The sequence below is a fragment of the Argiope bruennichi genome, chromosome X1 (assembly GCF_947563725.1).
Source record: "Argiope bruennichi chromosome X1, qqArgBrue1.1, whole genome shotgun sequence".
Classification (NCBI taxonomy): domain Eukaryota; kingdom Metazoa; phylum Arthropoda; class Arachnida; order Araneae; family Araneidae; genus Argiope; species Argiope bruennichi.
The window spans coordinates 85,923,794-85,937,829 of record NC_079162.1 but is presented as its reverse complement, the minus strand read 5'-3'; the positions used below and the strand labels follow the sequence as shown (position 1 = coordinate 85,937,829).

At 26.5% G+C, this 14,036-nt stretch overlaps 1 protein-coding gene across 1 annotated transcript; it reads left to right on the top strand.

Annotated features, from left to right (window-relative positions):
* The first annotated feature begins 862 nt into the window (after positions 1–862).
* Positions 863–13,386, top strand: LOC129958306 (uncharacterized). The gene is made up of 4 exons (XM_056070699.1): positions 863–1,005; positions 4,103–5,317; positions 7,525–7,614; positions 7,703–13,386. The coding sequence occupies exons 2-4, from the start codon at positions 4,223–4,225 to the stop codon at positions 8,048–8,050; spliced, it is 1,533 nt and encodes a 510-aa protein (XP_055926674.1). The 5' UTR covers positions 863–1,005; positions 4,103–4,222; the 3' UTR covers positions 8,051–13,386.
* Positions 13,387–14,036: the final 650 nt, after the last annotated feature.

Sequence of the window (14,036 nt, the reverse complement as noted above, 5' to 3'; positions counted from 1 at the left end):
AGTTTGATTGAAATCACCAATTATTTGTTGATGACTTCCTGAAGCAAAAAAACGTAAGGCAATACACAATTTCTCTTCAGTAGTTACAGCACTGTTTCGTAAAATATTGATGCTTAATTTCTCCTTCTCAAATATAAAATGCATTGGAAACAAAATCACATTCATCTAACAAATCCAAATCAGAAACTCTGTCAGTGTAAATTATTCACCTCCTATCTGATATCAACTGCAATAGTTCCAATGTATCTAAATCCTCCATGTTTGTTTGAAAACTAATGTAACAGTTGTCCTTCTTGAGAACTGCGCATGCGGAAAACCGTTGATCAAATGTGATCATCGGAAGTCCATGAATCAAAAAATGGGGGAAAACAGGGGGAAATTGACAACGGGTTTGGTGTGGTGAATACCGATTTGACTGCTGAACAGCGTTTAATCATCAGCCGATGTTTAACAACGGTTGGTGAATACGGCCGTAAATGTAGTAGAAGTAGATTTTTGTGCTCCTGGGATAGTAAAATAATTGTTGGCGTATTTCATGATCTAGAATGAAACGTAGCAAAAAATACTGAAATGTTATTTTTTTCATTATATCATTCTTCAAAATAATATATGGCAGCCTATTTTGCTATTTTTTTGGTCTGTTTTCAGGCGCATTTTTTCCTCTAGTGCGACATGCCTAGAATTCATTTCTAATGAAATATGAAATCATTTTTCTTACAAATATCCTTAAAGTCCTTTCTGAAATTTATTGAATGCCTTTCATTTTTTTAAAACAGATATTCATGTGTTGATTTTCGATTTTCTCTATGTTATTAAAATTTCAATGACAATTTCTTTTTAACAAAAGTTTCATGATATTTTGAATTCGATGCGCATTGGATCAGAGTATCCTGTGTTTTTATTCTTTCGCTTTCAAGGCGTTCATGTGCTCAGAAATTGAGGACATATGTTGGTAGCATTGAAGTTGAGTCAGCTGGGACAAAATATGACAGTTCAGACGTACAGGTAATTCAATCGTTTATAAAATTAGGGTGAATGTTTATCTTAACACTAAAGTGTTTTCTTTGAATTATATGGTGATTTGTGTTTCATAAATCTTAGATACCTCCTTTAACTTTGGAAAGTAGATGTTCAGAGTGTACGATTAATAGTTATTTCATCTTTCTAAACATGGGATATAAGTACAATCGTTTTGTAGAATCTTAATAAATGAGTCTTTTCCCTTTTGTTTAGGCATTAATGTGTACTGATTTGCTTTTGAAAATGTAACTGTAAAGAAAAGTTGTGTAACGTGCATGTACACGCACCATAATAAGTAGTGATGTTATTTTCATAATTTTATTTCTGTGAAATATTTGTTCATGATAAATAAGTTTTCTCTCTGTTTTAAAAACTCAAAAATTTCATTGATTCCTTGAGATAAGAAGTGTGAAATTGTTTTGAAAGAGATTTCATGGTTGTAATTGTATTTAGATTCTGGAAATTTAGTGAAAATTACGTATTTACCTTTTATCCGATTTATAGTTATTATTCAAATTCAACCTGTTTTTAAAAGTTAAAGCATCGAATATATTGTCAGAACAGTTATTATTGTATTTTTATTGTTGCACGTTTATGTTCGAAATTTTCATTTCCCTTTTGTGGAATTGAATATTTATAGTAAGTAATAAACAGAATTTCACCAAGTATATGTTATTTGTAAAATATCTGCCTGACTATGTTTCTGTTTTTAATGGAATTTATATTCTCTAATTGCTATTTCTGTTCAGGAATACAAAATTTGAATATCTGTCTTGCTTCTAATGATTAAATTAGTATATTTTACATGGTCTTTGGTCTCTTTAACCTGTTTAAGAATATGCTTTTTTTTTTCAAAAATAATCTTCATTAATTTCTATTTCAAAATGTTGAGTAATGTTTTTAATTTTTAGCTGTTTCTAGTGAAAGAATTGAGATTCAGTATAATTGATGGTAATCGAATAAAACATTTGCTTATCATTTAATTTTGTTCTGTTTGCAATCAGAAGTGCTTTTTGTAGGTGGAATAAGTGAACTTTTAGGTGTTTGATTGAAATATATTGAATATCTTTGTGTTTGGAAAACACATTTTTTTCATTTCAATGATGCATTTGCTGATTTTTAAATTTCTTTCAATTCTTTGGATATTATTTAGTTGAAAGTAATGTGTAATCCTATATTTGAATCATAAATTCTATTTTTATATGATATTATTTTGTCACAAAAATATCAAACTCTAATGAAATGTGCAAATTTTCATTTTAAGTATGGTGAAAATGAATTAAGTGTAATCATGTACCAAACTAAGTTTGATTTTAAAATCTTCTTGTACATTTATTATATGATATATTTTAAATATTTTTTTAGTTAAATGTTCTTGTTTAGTGATCAATTATATGCTTTAATTCAAATCTAAACTTGAAACATGGTCTTTTAGCTATGATTATTTTCATGACTAGAATCGGATGGTTATATTTTCCTTAGCATTCAGAAAAATCAAAACCTCTATTTTGCCTTTAACAATATAAAATTTTATCTAATTATAGTTTCTTGTAATAATAATATGCTTCCTAGTTTTTCTATTTTTTAAAAAACTTGTTTAGGTGTTTTATTTCAATATAAGATGCACTTTCTTGTAAATATAGAAATAGCAGACCGAATAAATCAAATCCTGTTTATTGGGATATCATTGTGAAGCAGTGAGTGAAAATACTTACATGAGAGTAATTCTTTTAAATAGTTTAAAATAAAGTTTTTTTTTTTTCTTACTTAAACAATCTTTTTTAAACAAATACCTTACAAACTGTGTTAAATCTTATAGTGATTGTTCTTCGTAACTTGAATTAAAAAAAAAAAGTTTTTCAGAGGCATTAACCCAGTTTACTAATTTTTAATACCTCAAGTCCCAATACACTCTTTAAATTTTTTTTTTTTTTTTTAGTAACCTCTTCAGCTTATTCTTTTATCCCTTTCTGTTTGATTTCTTTGTCTTTTTATTAATTTCTTATATAATATGATTATAAATTAATAAATAAAAAAAGTGAATAATATGGAAGTTGACTAATTATATATTTTAGGGATATAATCCTAAGTTGATGTGATAAAAAAAATAGAGTAATATTATTGGAACAAGGATAAGCAATATGATTGCATAATTTCCAGTTCTGATTATATTTGTTCCATATCCTAAATTGGATAACTATTGTAATGCAGGTCCTTTTGCTATTGAACACAGCTATAAAAACAAAACTGTTATGAAAAGGAACTTCTTTTCATAACAGTTATCTTAAGTTAGCCAGGAATATAAATCTTATGATGCTGCAAGCAGTGTTGGAGAATAATTGTAGGGTGAAATCTTCAAAACTCACGGCTAAAAACCGACAGCTATTCAAAGGATGACTGTTTTAAAATTATTGAAAGCAGTTTATTGAAGCTTTATTTGAAAAATGTATTCTAGAAACATTTATTTGATAATTTTTTATTGATAAATGTGAGGTTATACTAATCCTGCAGTTATCCTTTTTGTGGTAAAAAATTAAAAATGTTCGGTTTTTATATTTTTTTTTCTAAGTAGTCCATTGGTGAACTTATAAAATGAGAATTTAAAAATAATTTTAAATTATTATATTATGGAAACTTAGTGCCTTATTTTGAATCATTCTGCTTCATAGATAGTATTATTACTAAGAAATTCAGTCTTTTAACTTAGTGTTACTTCATTTCTGTGAAAATTTGTGACACAGAAATCTTTGTTTAGTAATATAAATATAATTATTACAATAATTATTATTAATTAATAACTTTTTAAGCATTTGTTGATATGTGATTGTGAAAATATACTAAAAAAATTACTAAATTATACAATTAGGAAATTTGTCTATATTTATATTCTGTAGATTTTTTATATTGAATATTTTTGCAAAATTGCTGATAATTGAAACTAAAATATGAAATTAATACATAATTCGATGTTATTTCTCGTTTTCAATAATATCTTCAGTTATTTTTTAATTTCTCAATGATAATGATGTGTTTTTTGTATTTTCTTAATTTAAAGTTCTGACTATATTAGTTTCTCTTGCAGGTAAACTGAATTTTGTTGCAGTATTCAATTTATATTGACAGTGTTAGTCTAGAAATTATCAATATAACGTGAGATGAAAAGCAAGTGAACTATTGTTCTGGACGTGTCTTCCTATCAATTATGTGTGCTCTGCCTGAATACAGTTGTGTTGCATCAAATCAAAATCAACTTCCTGACAACACTGTATTGAACATGGCATTAATGCATTCGTTAAATTGTACATCTGACCAACCATGCGATTGTAGTAATGCAAATATCAAAATGTCTAAATCAATGGATGAGCCTGGAAGTACATCAGTATATTCTGCCAATGCATCTGCAGATGCACCAAATGTATTTGAGAACACTGAAAGTATGAATGATAAGAAATCCCTGTATAAATCCAAGGCTTGTAAATATTCATTCATTGCATCTGATTATACTTCTCCTGAGGGGCAAAAACTGCTTAATATAAAAATTTATCAGAAACCTCCAGAACCAGATTCTTCCAAAGGAAAAAGCTTCATGTCGAAAAGATCTATATCAGAATATTTTTTAAGTAAAAATGCACCTGAGAAAGATAATCAAGATGAAAAGGGCAAAGATAATAGCTTATTAAAATCCTGGCAACGAAACTTGTTCAAACCTCAGATTCTGATGTCTCAGCATATTGAAGAAAATATCAACTGTGATACAGCTAACATGTCTTTTCAAGGCTCTAAACGAGATCCTACTTTACTGAGTTGTATGGCTATGAGTGATCTTGCCCAACCTTCTTATAAAAATAGCTTTTCTTCTCAACAACAAATGCCAGGTATATTACTAGATTGCGAACCTGGTACTTCTGAAAATATGGATGAAAAAAATTATCAAAATGGAACATTAGATGATAAAAGTTCATATAGAAGCAGTTTAAATCCAAATGTCAATTTCAAAGTTTTTGACATAGAATCTCTGAGTGAAGCTGGAGAACCTGGGGATAATGTTTCACAGGAAAATAATGTCCATTATGGGTTAGATGATGCATGGTTTATACCTAGTGCACGACACACTTTCAGTGGAGCAGATATTTCAGGCTCTGCATCTGCAGCCCAGCTCAGTATTGCCAGTAGTTTTGGAGACAGTAGTATGCCTATTTGCAAAATTTGTCATACGGCTGCTAAGCCTGAAGATCCTTTGATATCACCTTGCCGTTGTACTGGTACTCTAAGGTACATACATTGTGGCTGCTTGATGGTATGTATTTATGCTTTTCTCAAAATGAAGTAGGATTTATGTTTAACTGCCTCTATGCAGTTGACATGCCTTTATGAGTATGCATGCCTTCATTTTGTACATACTTGGGGTTCAAAGTAAATTTTTGGACATATTTATCACTTGATAGTTATATGATACACTCTGTGAAAAATACCTAGGATGTTACATTATATTGCCATTAAATGTGTTTATATAAATGCTGCTTGTACAGGTAATTATTTTATTTAAAAATTTACATAATAGGAATGGAAAAAAAAAATTATCTAAATATCTTTCATTTTTATTATATTAATTTCAAGTGGAAATTCATTCTTTAACCAATTAAAACCAAATTGCCCAGTAAGTCTCATATTGAAAGATAAAATTGGGCATGTAGTTGATGACCTTTATAAATTAAGTAAAAAGTTTGTAAAAAAGTTTTTAATGACTTCAAATCCATCTACGCTCATGAAAAGAGAATTATTGATGCAAATTCAATCAAAATGATGCTCATAAAATTCAGAAGAAATGTACCCAAGATTAAGCAGCAAAACATACAAGGGTTTTCACAACATATTTTGCTCTTAGTGTATCATTTTGATTGTTATAGTTTGTAAGTGTTTTATGTAGATCTATTAGTAACAGAATAGCTATCAAATCTTGTTGCTTGCAGCTACATTTTCTACATTGCATTTTAATTCTTACCTTTTAATTTAATAGCTTAAAATTAATTGAATTTTATGTAAAACTAAAAGGAATTAAATGTAAAGTTTCTGTAATGTAAACCTGTTAAAAATAGGTAGAAAAAGATAAAAATATGCGACATGGACAAGTTAAACATTTATGAATTTAAAATAAAGCATTAGTATTAACCTCTTCTTTAAAAAAAAACAGAAATATTTATGATTTAATGTTTCAGTCTCTATTCTATTTTATTTTTTGTGTTTTGTTCAATTTGATTTTCCTTATGCAAACAGTTTCCGATAAATGTTTCCTTCTTGCATTAAACAAATGCATTGTAATTTAATTTTTTTGTTTTTAAAATTTGCAGTTTTTATTTCAGAGTAAGATGTTATTTAATATGTTTGATTGTTCTAAAATTTAAAATTTAACATTTTTAATTTGAAACATTTGAATTTAAATGTAAACATTTAATATAACATTTAAATTCAAAAGTTAGGCGAACAGAATTAAGCAACCCTGAGACACTTATAAACACATTTTGCACCAACTATTTGTGTTGTAGTCCTTTATTTTCTGTGTGTTGTTAGTATGACTTTTTAATTATAATAACATTTCCCATTGTTTAATATTAAGAAAAGGCAATGAATTTTGTAATCTTGCTAAATTTGATATTGAACCTAAGATCTTAAAAATTTTGAAATTTCCAGTATAGCTTTATCATTATAGAATAGTTTCCTTCTGTGGAGTTTTAGAACCTTTTTGCACCTGATTGGGAATTTGTAAACTTCAGAATATGAGAACTGTAATCGCTTTGAGACTGAAATCAATGAAGAGAAATGCTAGCTGCCCTAAACTCCTGAAAAAAAAAAAAGTGTTGATACTGTAAATTGCATTTTTGCTTATTTTAGAATCTATGATTGTATTTCATTAAGTGGTTCTTGTAATATCTTTACTTTATTGCCTTTTTATAAAATGTATATGATGAACTTTTTGAAAATATTTTTATCATCTTTATGCCTTTGTCCAAATGTGTATATCAGATCTAAACCTCATTGTTAAATCGTTGAATGATTTTTAATATTTAGTTGAATACATTGGTCCACTCATTCATGAGTGATCAATGTCCACTCATTGCCCCTCCTAGTTTCACTTGTTAATATCTTTATTATGATTCTATAAAGTAACTAATTTCATCTATAAATGTTAAAGTAGATACCAAATTTTTTTTATTCTGCCAATAAACCAAATTACTTTTTTTTCCGATGAAATTTTTGGCAATTCTTCGTGTTGCAGAAATTTGCATTCTTCCTTCCAAAACAAATGAAATAAAATATGGCTTATTGCTTTAATAATTATGAAGTAAATTATTAATTCTTGTTCACCAAAGTGTATAAACTTAGACTTGGTATTTTGTCTATTAAATTCTTGATTATTTAGTACATTTAAGTTAGACAAATTCATTCATGTAATGTAATGCTTTATAATTTAATTTTAAAACTAAATGCTAATTTAATTTATTGCAGAAATGGCTTGAAATTTGTAATAAAAGATCTAGAAAGCCTCCAACCTGCGAATTGTGCAAGTATCAATTTCACTGGCATAAGAAATTTAAGGTAAGTCAATAATAACATTCTTATTGAAGTTTTCAGATAATACAGAATTAGATGAAAGATAATAATTTTTATTTCTGCATCATTTTAGGTTGGTCACTGGCAGTTTCCTCATTGCTCCTGGCAAGATAAAATATTACACACAGTCTTCCTTATATCGGTTTTGATTATGATTGGTTGTGCTGTTGTTACAGTAATGTGTTTCAAACAACATAGGGGTGCCAAGGCAGAAATAACACATTTGGAATTGACCCAATCAGAAATTATAACTTTAATATGTGGAGCATTGTTTTTTCTTGCATTCTTTTTAGCCATGTATGTAGAAATTAAAGCCAGAAATACTATCTATAAGCTCATGCTCAAGTTCATATATTTGAATCAACAATGGTATATTGATGAATATGATAAGAAAAAGGAAAATTCAGCTATTGATGTATAAAACTTTTTTTCTTCATATGTGTACAAAAAATGTAAATACCTGCACAGAATTATTAATTGTCTGCCATTTTCTGAAACATGGTCTTGTAAATACATCTATTTTTGAACACACATTGTACAGGACCTTTCTGTATACTAATGTTAATTATAGTGGCAAATATTAAGCTTTTTATATGCTATTATTTTAACAATTACAGTGTTTTAACCCCCCATGGATAAACACTTCTCTTTAAGGTTGACAAATTGCTTGTGCTAGTATTTTATACTTTTTGTACAGATTTTTGTAATGTAATTTTTTACTTAATTATTTTTTGGATTTGCTGGCAATATGCTTGCATGGCATAAATCAGTATTTGAATTTAATATTAATGCAGTATTTTTTTATTTTTTCTGTGATGTTTGAACTGTTATATGAAGTAGAAAGGTTTTTGTAAATGTATGTACGAAGTTCACTGGTAATTTCACCATGGTGTTATGCTTACTTGATACAATTGAGGAAATCAAGTAAATTTGTTGTTTCATTAAAATTGCTCAATGAATGCAAAAATCGTCTTTCCTATTCTACTGCGTTTCAATATATGAAAATAAAGAGGGAAAGAACATGAAAAACTGAGTGAATAAAAGTTTGAGTATAGACTTGTGGAAAGGCTAAAAGTATAGGCCAGTTTGCCTTTTCTAAATGGTTTTAATTGTGTTCATATATGAAAATACCTTGTTATCTTTTAATCCAAGCATCTGAAATGCACTAAGAAACTTCATGTTTGTTATTTTTTGATATATTAATAAGTAGTTAGTTGTATTTTTTTTTGTTATTTATTTAATTCATTGCAAGGCATTTCTAATAATACCTTGTGGTGTTTAAACATTTTGAAATCTCAAATATCTATAAACCATTTGTATATGTGTTCAGTCTTCTTCATGGATAAAGTTTAAGAAAGTATTGCATTCACTTACAGTTAAAGGAGCTATTTGGATGAGATTATGTTCAATTATATATATACATATATATCATAAAATCATATCGCAAGATAACTGACCATCCTCGATTTTTATGTTTTAATTGGACAAATGAAAAAGTAGGAATCATACAGAACCTGAAGAAAAATAAAGTCCAGTTTTTATCTTTGAAACTTGTTGGAAGTGAAAACATGTTTTTTGTGTTAAAAGAAAAACTCTCCTTATTCTGGAAAAAGATAATTTTGAAGCATTTCTCAAACAAAAAAATTAACCTGCATTATTATTTTATTTTATTATTATTATTTTTTTTTTTTGCTAATTTCCCCACTTCAGTTATGTAACATAAATCATGACATCTTTTTTAAAATAGTTTTCTATTAAATTGGAGAGTTAATCTAGTCACCATATTATGCAATCCTCTCCTACTTATTTGAATTACTATTTATGTAGAATGTTTTTTAGATGCATTCAATACTTTTCAGTTTTGGTTTGTTTCAGCAATAATCAGACTGTTCCATTCATTTTTATGTATTACTTCTTGCAATTTAATTTGGCAATATATGAACGTAGATGAAAGTATCTAAGAATTTTATATCTTTTTTTTATGAATGAATTCCTATTTTTTTAAAACCTTGTTCTATTAATCCTTTATAGCTGCATGACTTGAACTATAAAATTGATATGTCAAATTATTAACAGTAGGATATTCCACAAGTAGAGTTTATTCTGGGTGAGTCTTAAATTCTAAAAGAACATTGCAAGGAAATTTATAAATAGAAAAAGTAGAGAAATTCTTCGTTATTTGATATTTTATCACAAATGAGATTACATTTTATTTACTAGTTCAAAAGTACCTTAGTTACCTACTTCTATATGGTATAATAAAAACAGTGCTTTGTGCATGGGGGACAAAATCTTTATGGGGCTTTAAAAATTATTACAGACTTTTGAAAATAATTACAAACTTTGCAAATTCTTGTAGAAAGCATTAAATTTTGTTTGATAAATATATCTTTTGAAATAAAGTTATCTACTAATTATAAATTTTGTTCAATCTCTGGAAATAAGTGCTTCTTTTCTAATTTATTGCTTTATCAATTAAAATGATTTTGTATTTGATATGCATATAATATATATTTTTAAAAAACTGCATGAAAATAAATACTTTGAACCATTTGAAGAAAAATATATGGCTTAAAATGAAGTCGTAGTTTGGTTTTTTTAGCACTTCCAACAACAACAAAAAAGAATCAGTTGTATCAATATTTAATATCTTTGCTTTATTCTTAATCTCGAAAGTGCAGAACATTTCTTATTTTGATCACTCTTTTAAATGTTCAAGAATCACTTATATTGGTAAGATGCATTTTATTGCAAAATAATCTTTAGTTTGTCATATTTAGCTTACTAAAGAATCTAATGTTGTTCTATAAGATAATAAAATTAATTATTGTAATTTTACAATATTTTGGTTTAAGTATATATATATCCTTTTGAAGAAAACTGCCTCAAAAAGGGTATTCATTTTCGTAGATATTCCAAGTTTTCAGATATGCCATTTCCATATAAATTCAGTCTTTGTGAAAACATTTTTATTTTTACGAATTTATATGGCATAAGTTTCAATGCTAGAATGTAATATAGTGTATTATTTGGCTGAAAAGTCCCCTCCTCTTAGTATTATCGTCGTTTATGATGTAAAAATTTAATATTTCCTAGTGATATTTTTTCTAAATTACTACCTAAAATATTTCCAGATTTTGTATTACAGCAGTATCTTAGTTATTTTAATACCTTGCTATCAAAAATTATTTGTTTTCCTTTTTATTGAAATAATAATTTTGACTATTCTAATAATAATAATAAGCTTTTCTCAGTATTAATTGGCTGTTGTTGAAGTTGTTTGTCAATACATTTGAAAGAAGGTGTATGATGTAATGCTTGAGACTATCTACATTTCATTAGTTAACTTTCTTACATTAATTATGTAAGATGCATTTTTAGCTAAATGTTATGTCCTGCCTTTGATTTTAAGGCCATTTTTTTATCATACACTGATAAATATTAGTTAGAAATGAAATGAAATTATATATTAAAAGGAAATATATAATAAGAATTAGATTACTTAAGTCATTTTTTTGGCAGTATATATATTTATATGTATTTTTTACTCTAAAGAAATTTTGAATATTCATGCTTTTTAATAAATTTTTAGATTATTTTTAATTAGTAATTCTTAAAGTATTGATTTTCTTTGCATACACTTTGTTGTGTAAAAAGATAATTGCTTGATCTGGATATAGCTGGTTGGGTGTTTTTAGGATTAAAAGTAGCATATCAGAATGTTTTATTATTTTTTTTTCGTTATGTGAAAATTCTAATAAGGTGCTGAATTAAGAATGCTGTATATTGTAAGAAAGAGATATTTAAATAGGAAATAAGGTTTTATATTTGTCTGTTTATGAGGGGTATTTAAGAATTTTAGATTGAATCAAGTCAATACTGAAACTATTTAATCTTTCTTCATTTCTTTGTATTAATTATATTTTTCATTTATTCATTAGGTTTATACTTGGGTGTGGTAGATATATCATCATCATTCACTAGTCACTTTTAATATATAGAATTTTTTATTCATACATTTAAAGAGTTGTAATAGATGATTTTTATACAATTTAATCATTATGATCGTAAAATTGATTTAACATTCTGTATTAGTATGTAGCTGCTGCCTTATAAAAGGAAAATGTTCATGAACAAACCTAGAGATATTGTTCATAACTTTCGGTAATGAATGCAGTATGCAAATCTATGCATATTTGTGTGCAAATCATGGGCAAAAAAATGGATTTGCTCTTTTTATCTATAGTTAATTTATTTTATCACTTTGCCTAGTTTTTATCAATAAAAATTTAAAATACTTTCAAAGTCAATATGAATGCATTTGTACAGCATTATGTTTTTATGGCTGTTGAAAAGAACTTAAATGTTTTCCAAAACTAATATATGTGCCTTATTCTACTTTACCCTGATTCTTTCCCTATACTACATACAATGATTTCATTTTATGTAAACTCATTATGCATCAATTGTATCAAACCTCTTAAGTTTTGTATTTATTATCATGAAAGCTGAAATCTATAAATTTGTTCGACTAAACTTTATAATATATTAAAATATATTTTAGCAAAATTATGTTTTATATAATCATGGATGTTTTAAGAGTTATTCATTTCATAATGTAAAATCAGATCTTATTTAATTTTCTTATAATTCGACTTACCACTACTCCTTGAATAGAGAGTTCTCAATTAATTGCATTGTAACTTAAAATAAAAATCTAGAGAAGTAAATTTTATTACATTACAACATAGTAAAATTAAAAAACTAAGTCATGAAAGTGATTGGATGGGCTTCAAAAGTGAGAACATTCAGGTTATTAGTGAAATTATTTTTTCTCCTTTTTCAGATATTAAAATCTTGCATGTTAACAACATATGGAACAAACTATATGGTGAATGAGATTATGGTTCATTTAATATCTATAAAATATTTATTATAAAGTATTTATTTTTATTTACATCATATGTATCAGAGTTCAATAATGTTTGATATACTTATAGGTATTTTATTTTATGCAGTTTTATATGAAACTCTAAAAAAAGAAACTATCTATGCTATTTTTAGTATATATTTCATGACATTTTAATTGAAAAAATGTAGTTAGCCTTTATGCTTTACATATTTTACATATTCAGCTAGAGCAAAATGTAAAAAAAAGAGAAAAATGTATGTGTTGTTGTTTTGCATTTTATATACAACTACAACACACACACACACATATATAATGATTTTTATAAATTGTTATAATCCATAACTTGTGCATTTCTGTAAACAAATTTATTAATGTGAATCGAATATAAAATTGTCCGTATAAATGAAACCCTATAAATATAGTTAGGGTATAGTTGGCTGTGACAAAACTTAATAGGACTTGTCAAAAATGTATAAGCCTTTTCAGATATTTTCATTAGAGAATTTCAATTTTCAAATAATAGCTAGGCAAGAAAAAAAATTCTGTATGTAGCAAATAAAATGAAAATGTTTTTCTGGTAAATTTAAAATTCTTTTAAATTGCTGCTCAAAGGGAGGGATGGAGATTGCCTAGTTTTAAATTTATAAGAGTTTGAAGTAGAAATGATTGCAGTTCTGTATTGTATAATATTTTAAGTTCATGTATGTTAGTTGAAATTGAATGCCTTCTGAATTTTCAAAAGTTTTTCTTTTTTCTCATTTCAAAATATTGTGTGATTATATTCCAGTGTAATCTGATTTTTTCTGAATGTTATATTTCAACTATTAATAAAATTTTAGATCTAATGAGTCTTTTTGTATAATCATTTCATAAGAATTTAAGTTATACAAGTGATTAAATTGCTTATTTCCCCCCCCTTTTTTTTTTTTAAAAAAAAATGTTTACTAATGATATCGCCGATTTTTCTTCTCACATGAAATTTTCTGAACTTATCTAAATTTTGACATAAGGCATTTCATAATGTAAATTTGTGTCTGCAAAGCTTCCATTAAATTTTTAGAAATCTTTTTATTATTTGGTTTGATATCATTAATGCGTTTTAGAAAATATACAGTCCTAATTCTTTTTAAGTAATAATTATGAAGTATATACAAAGATTTTCAAGTGATTGGAGTTGCAGTTAAAAAAGGAAGGGTGTAATTTTTTAAATCCAAATGCCTTCAATTAAAAAAAAATTATCTTTTGTTTTAATTAAGTACATTTGTGATTTGGGGTAATTACTTTAGATCAATCTACATTCTCTATTTACTTAAGCGCATGTGTATCATCATTGATAATTAGTGGTAGAATCTTTATTTTAGGATGACATATATATATATATGTTTTGAAGTATACGTCATACACAAGATTTGTGTGTATAAAGGATTTTGATGGACTTTTCATAACAAAGAGATTAGATTGTAATATTTCATGATAAAGTTTAAAAATAGGAGTT

What these genes read in the sequence shown, in the direction of transcription:
- LOC129958306 (XM_056070699.1), top strand. Translation starts at nt 4,223, where the DNA reads ATGTGTGCTCTGCCTGAATACAGTTGTGTTGCATCAAATCAAAATCAA. An exon ending in TACATTGTGGCTGCTTGATG is followed by an intron (nt 5,318 to 7,524) that starts GTATGTATTTAT and finishes AATTTATTGCAG; the next exon opens with AAATGGCTTGAAATTTGTAA. An exon ending in ACTGGCATAAGAAATTTAAG is followed by an intron (nt 7,615 to 7,702) that starts GTAAGTCAATAA and finishes GCATCATTTTAG; the next exon opens with GTTGGTCACTGGCAGTTTCC.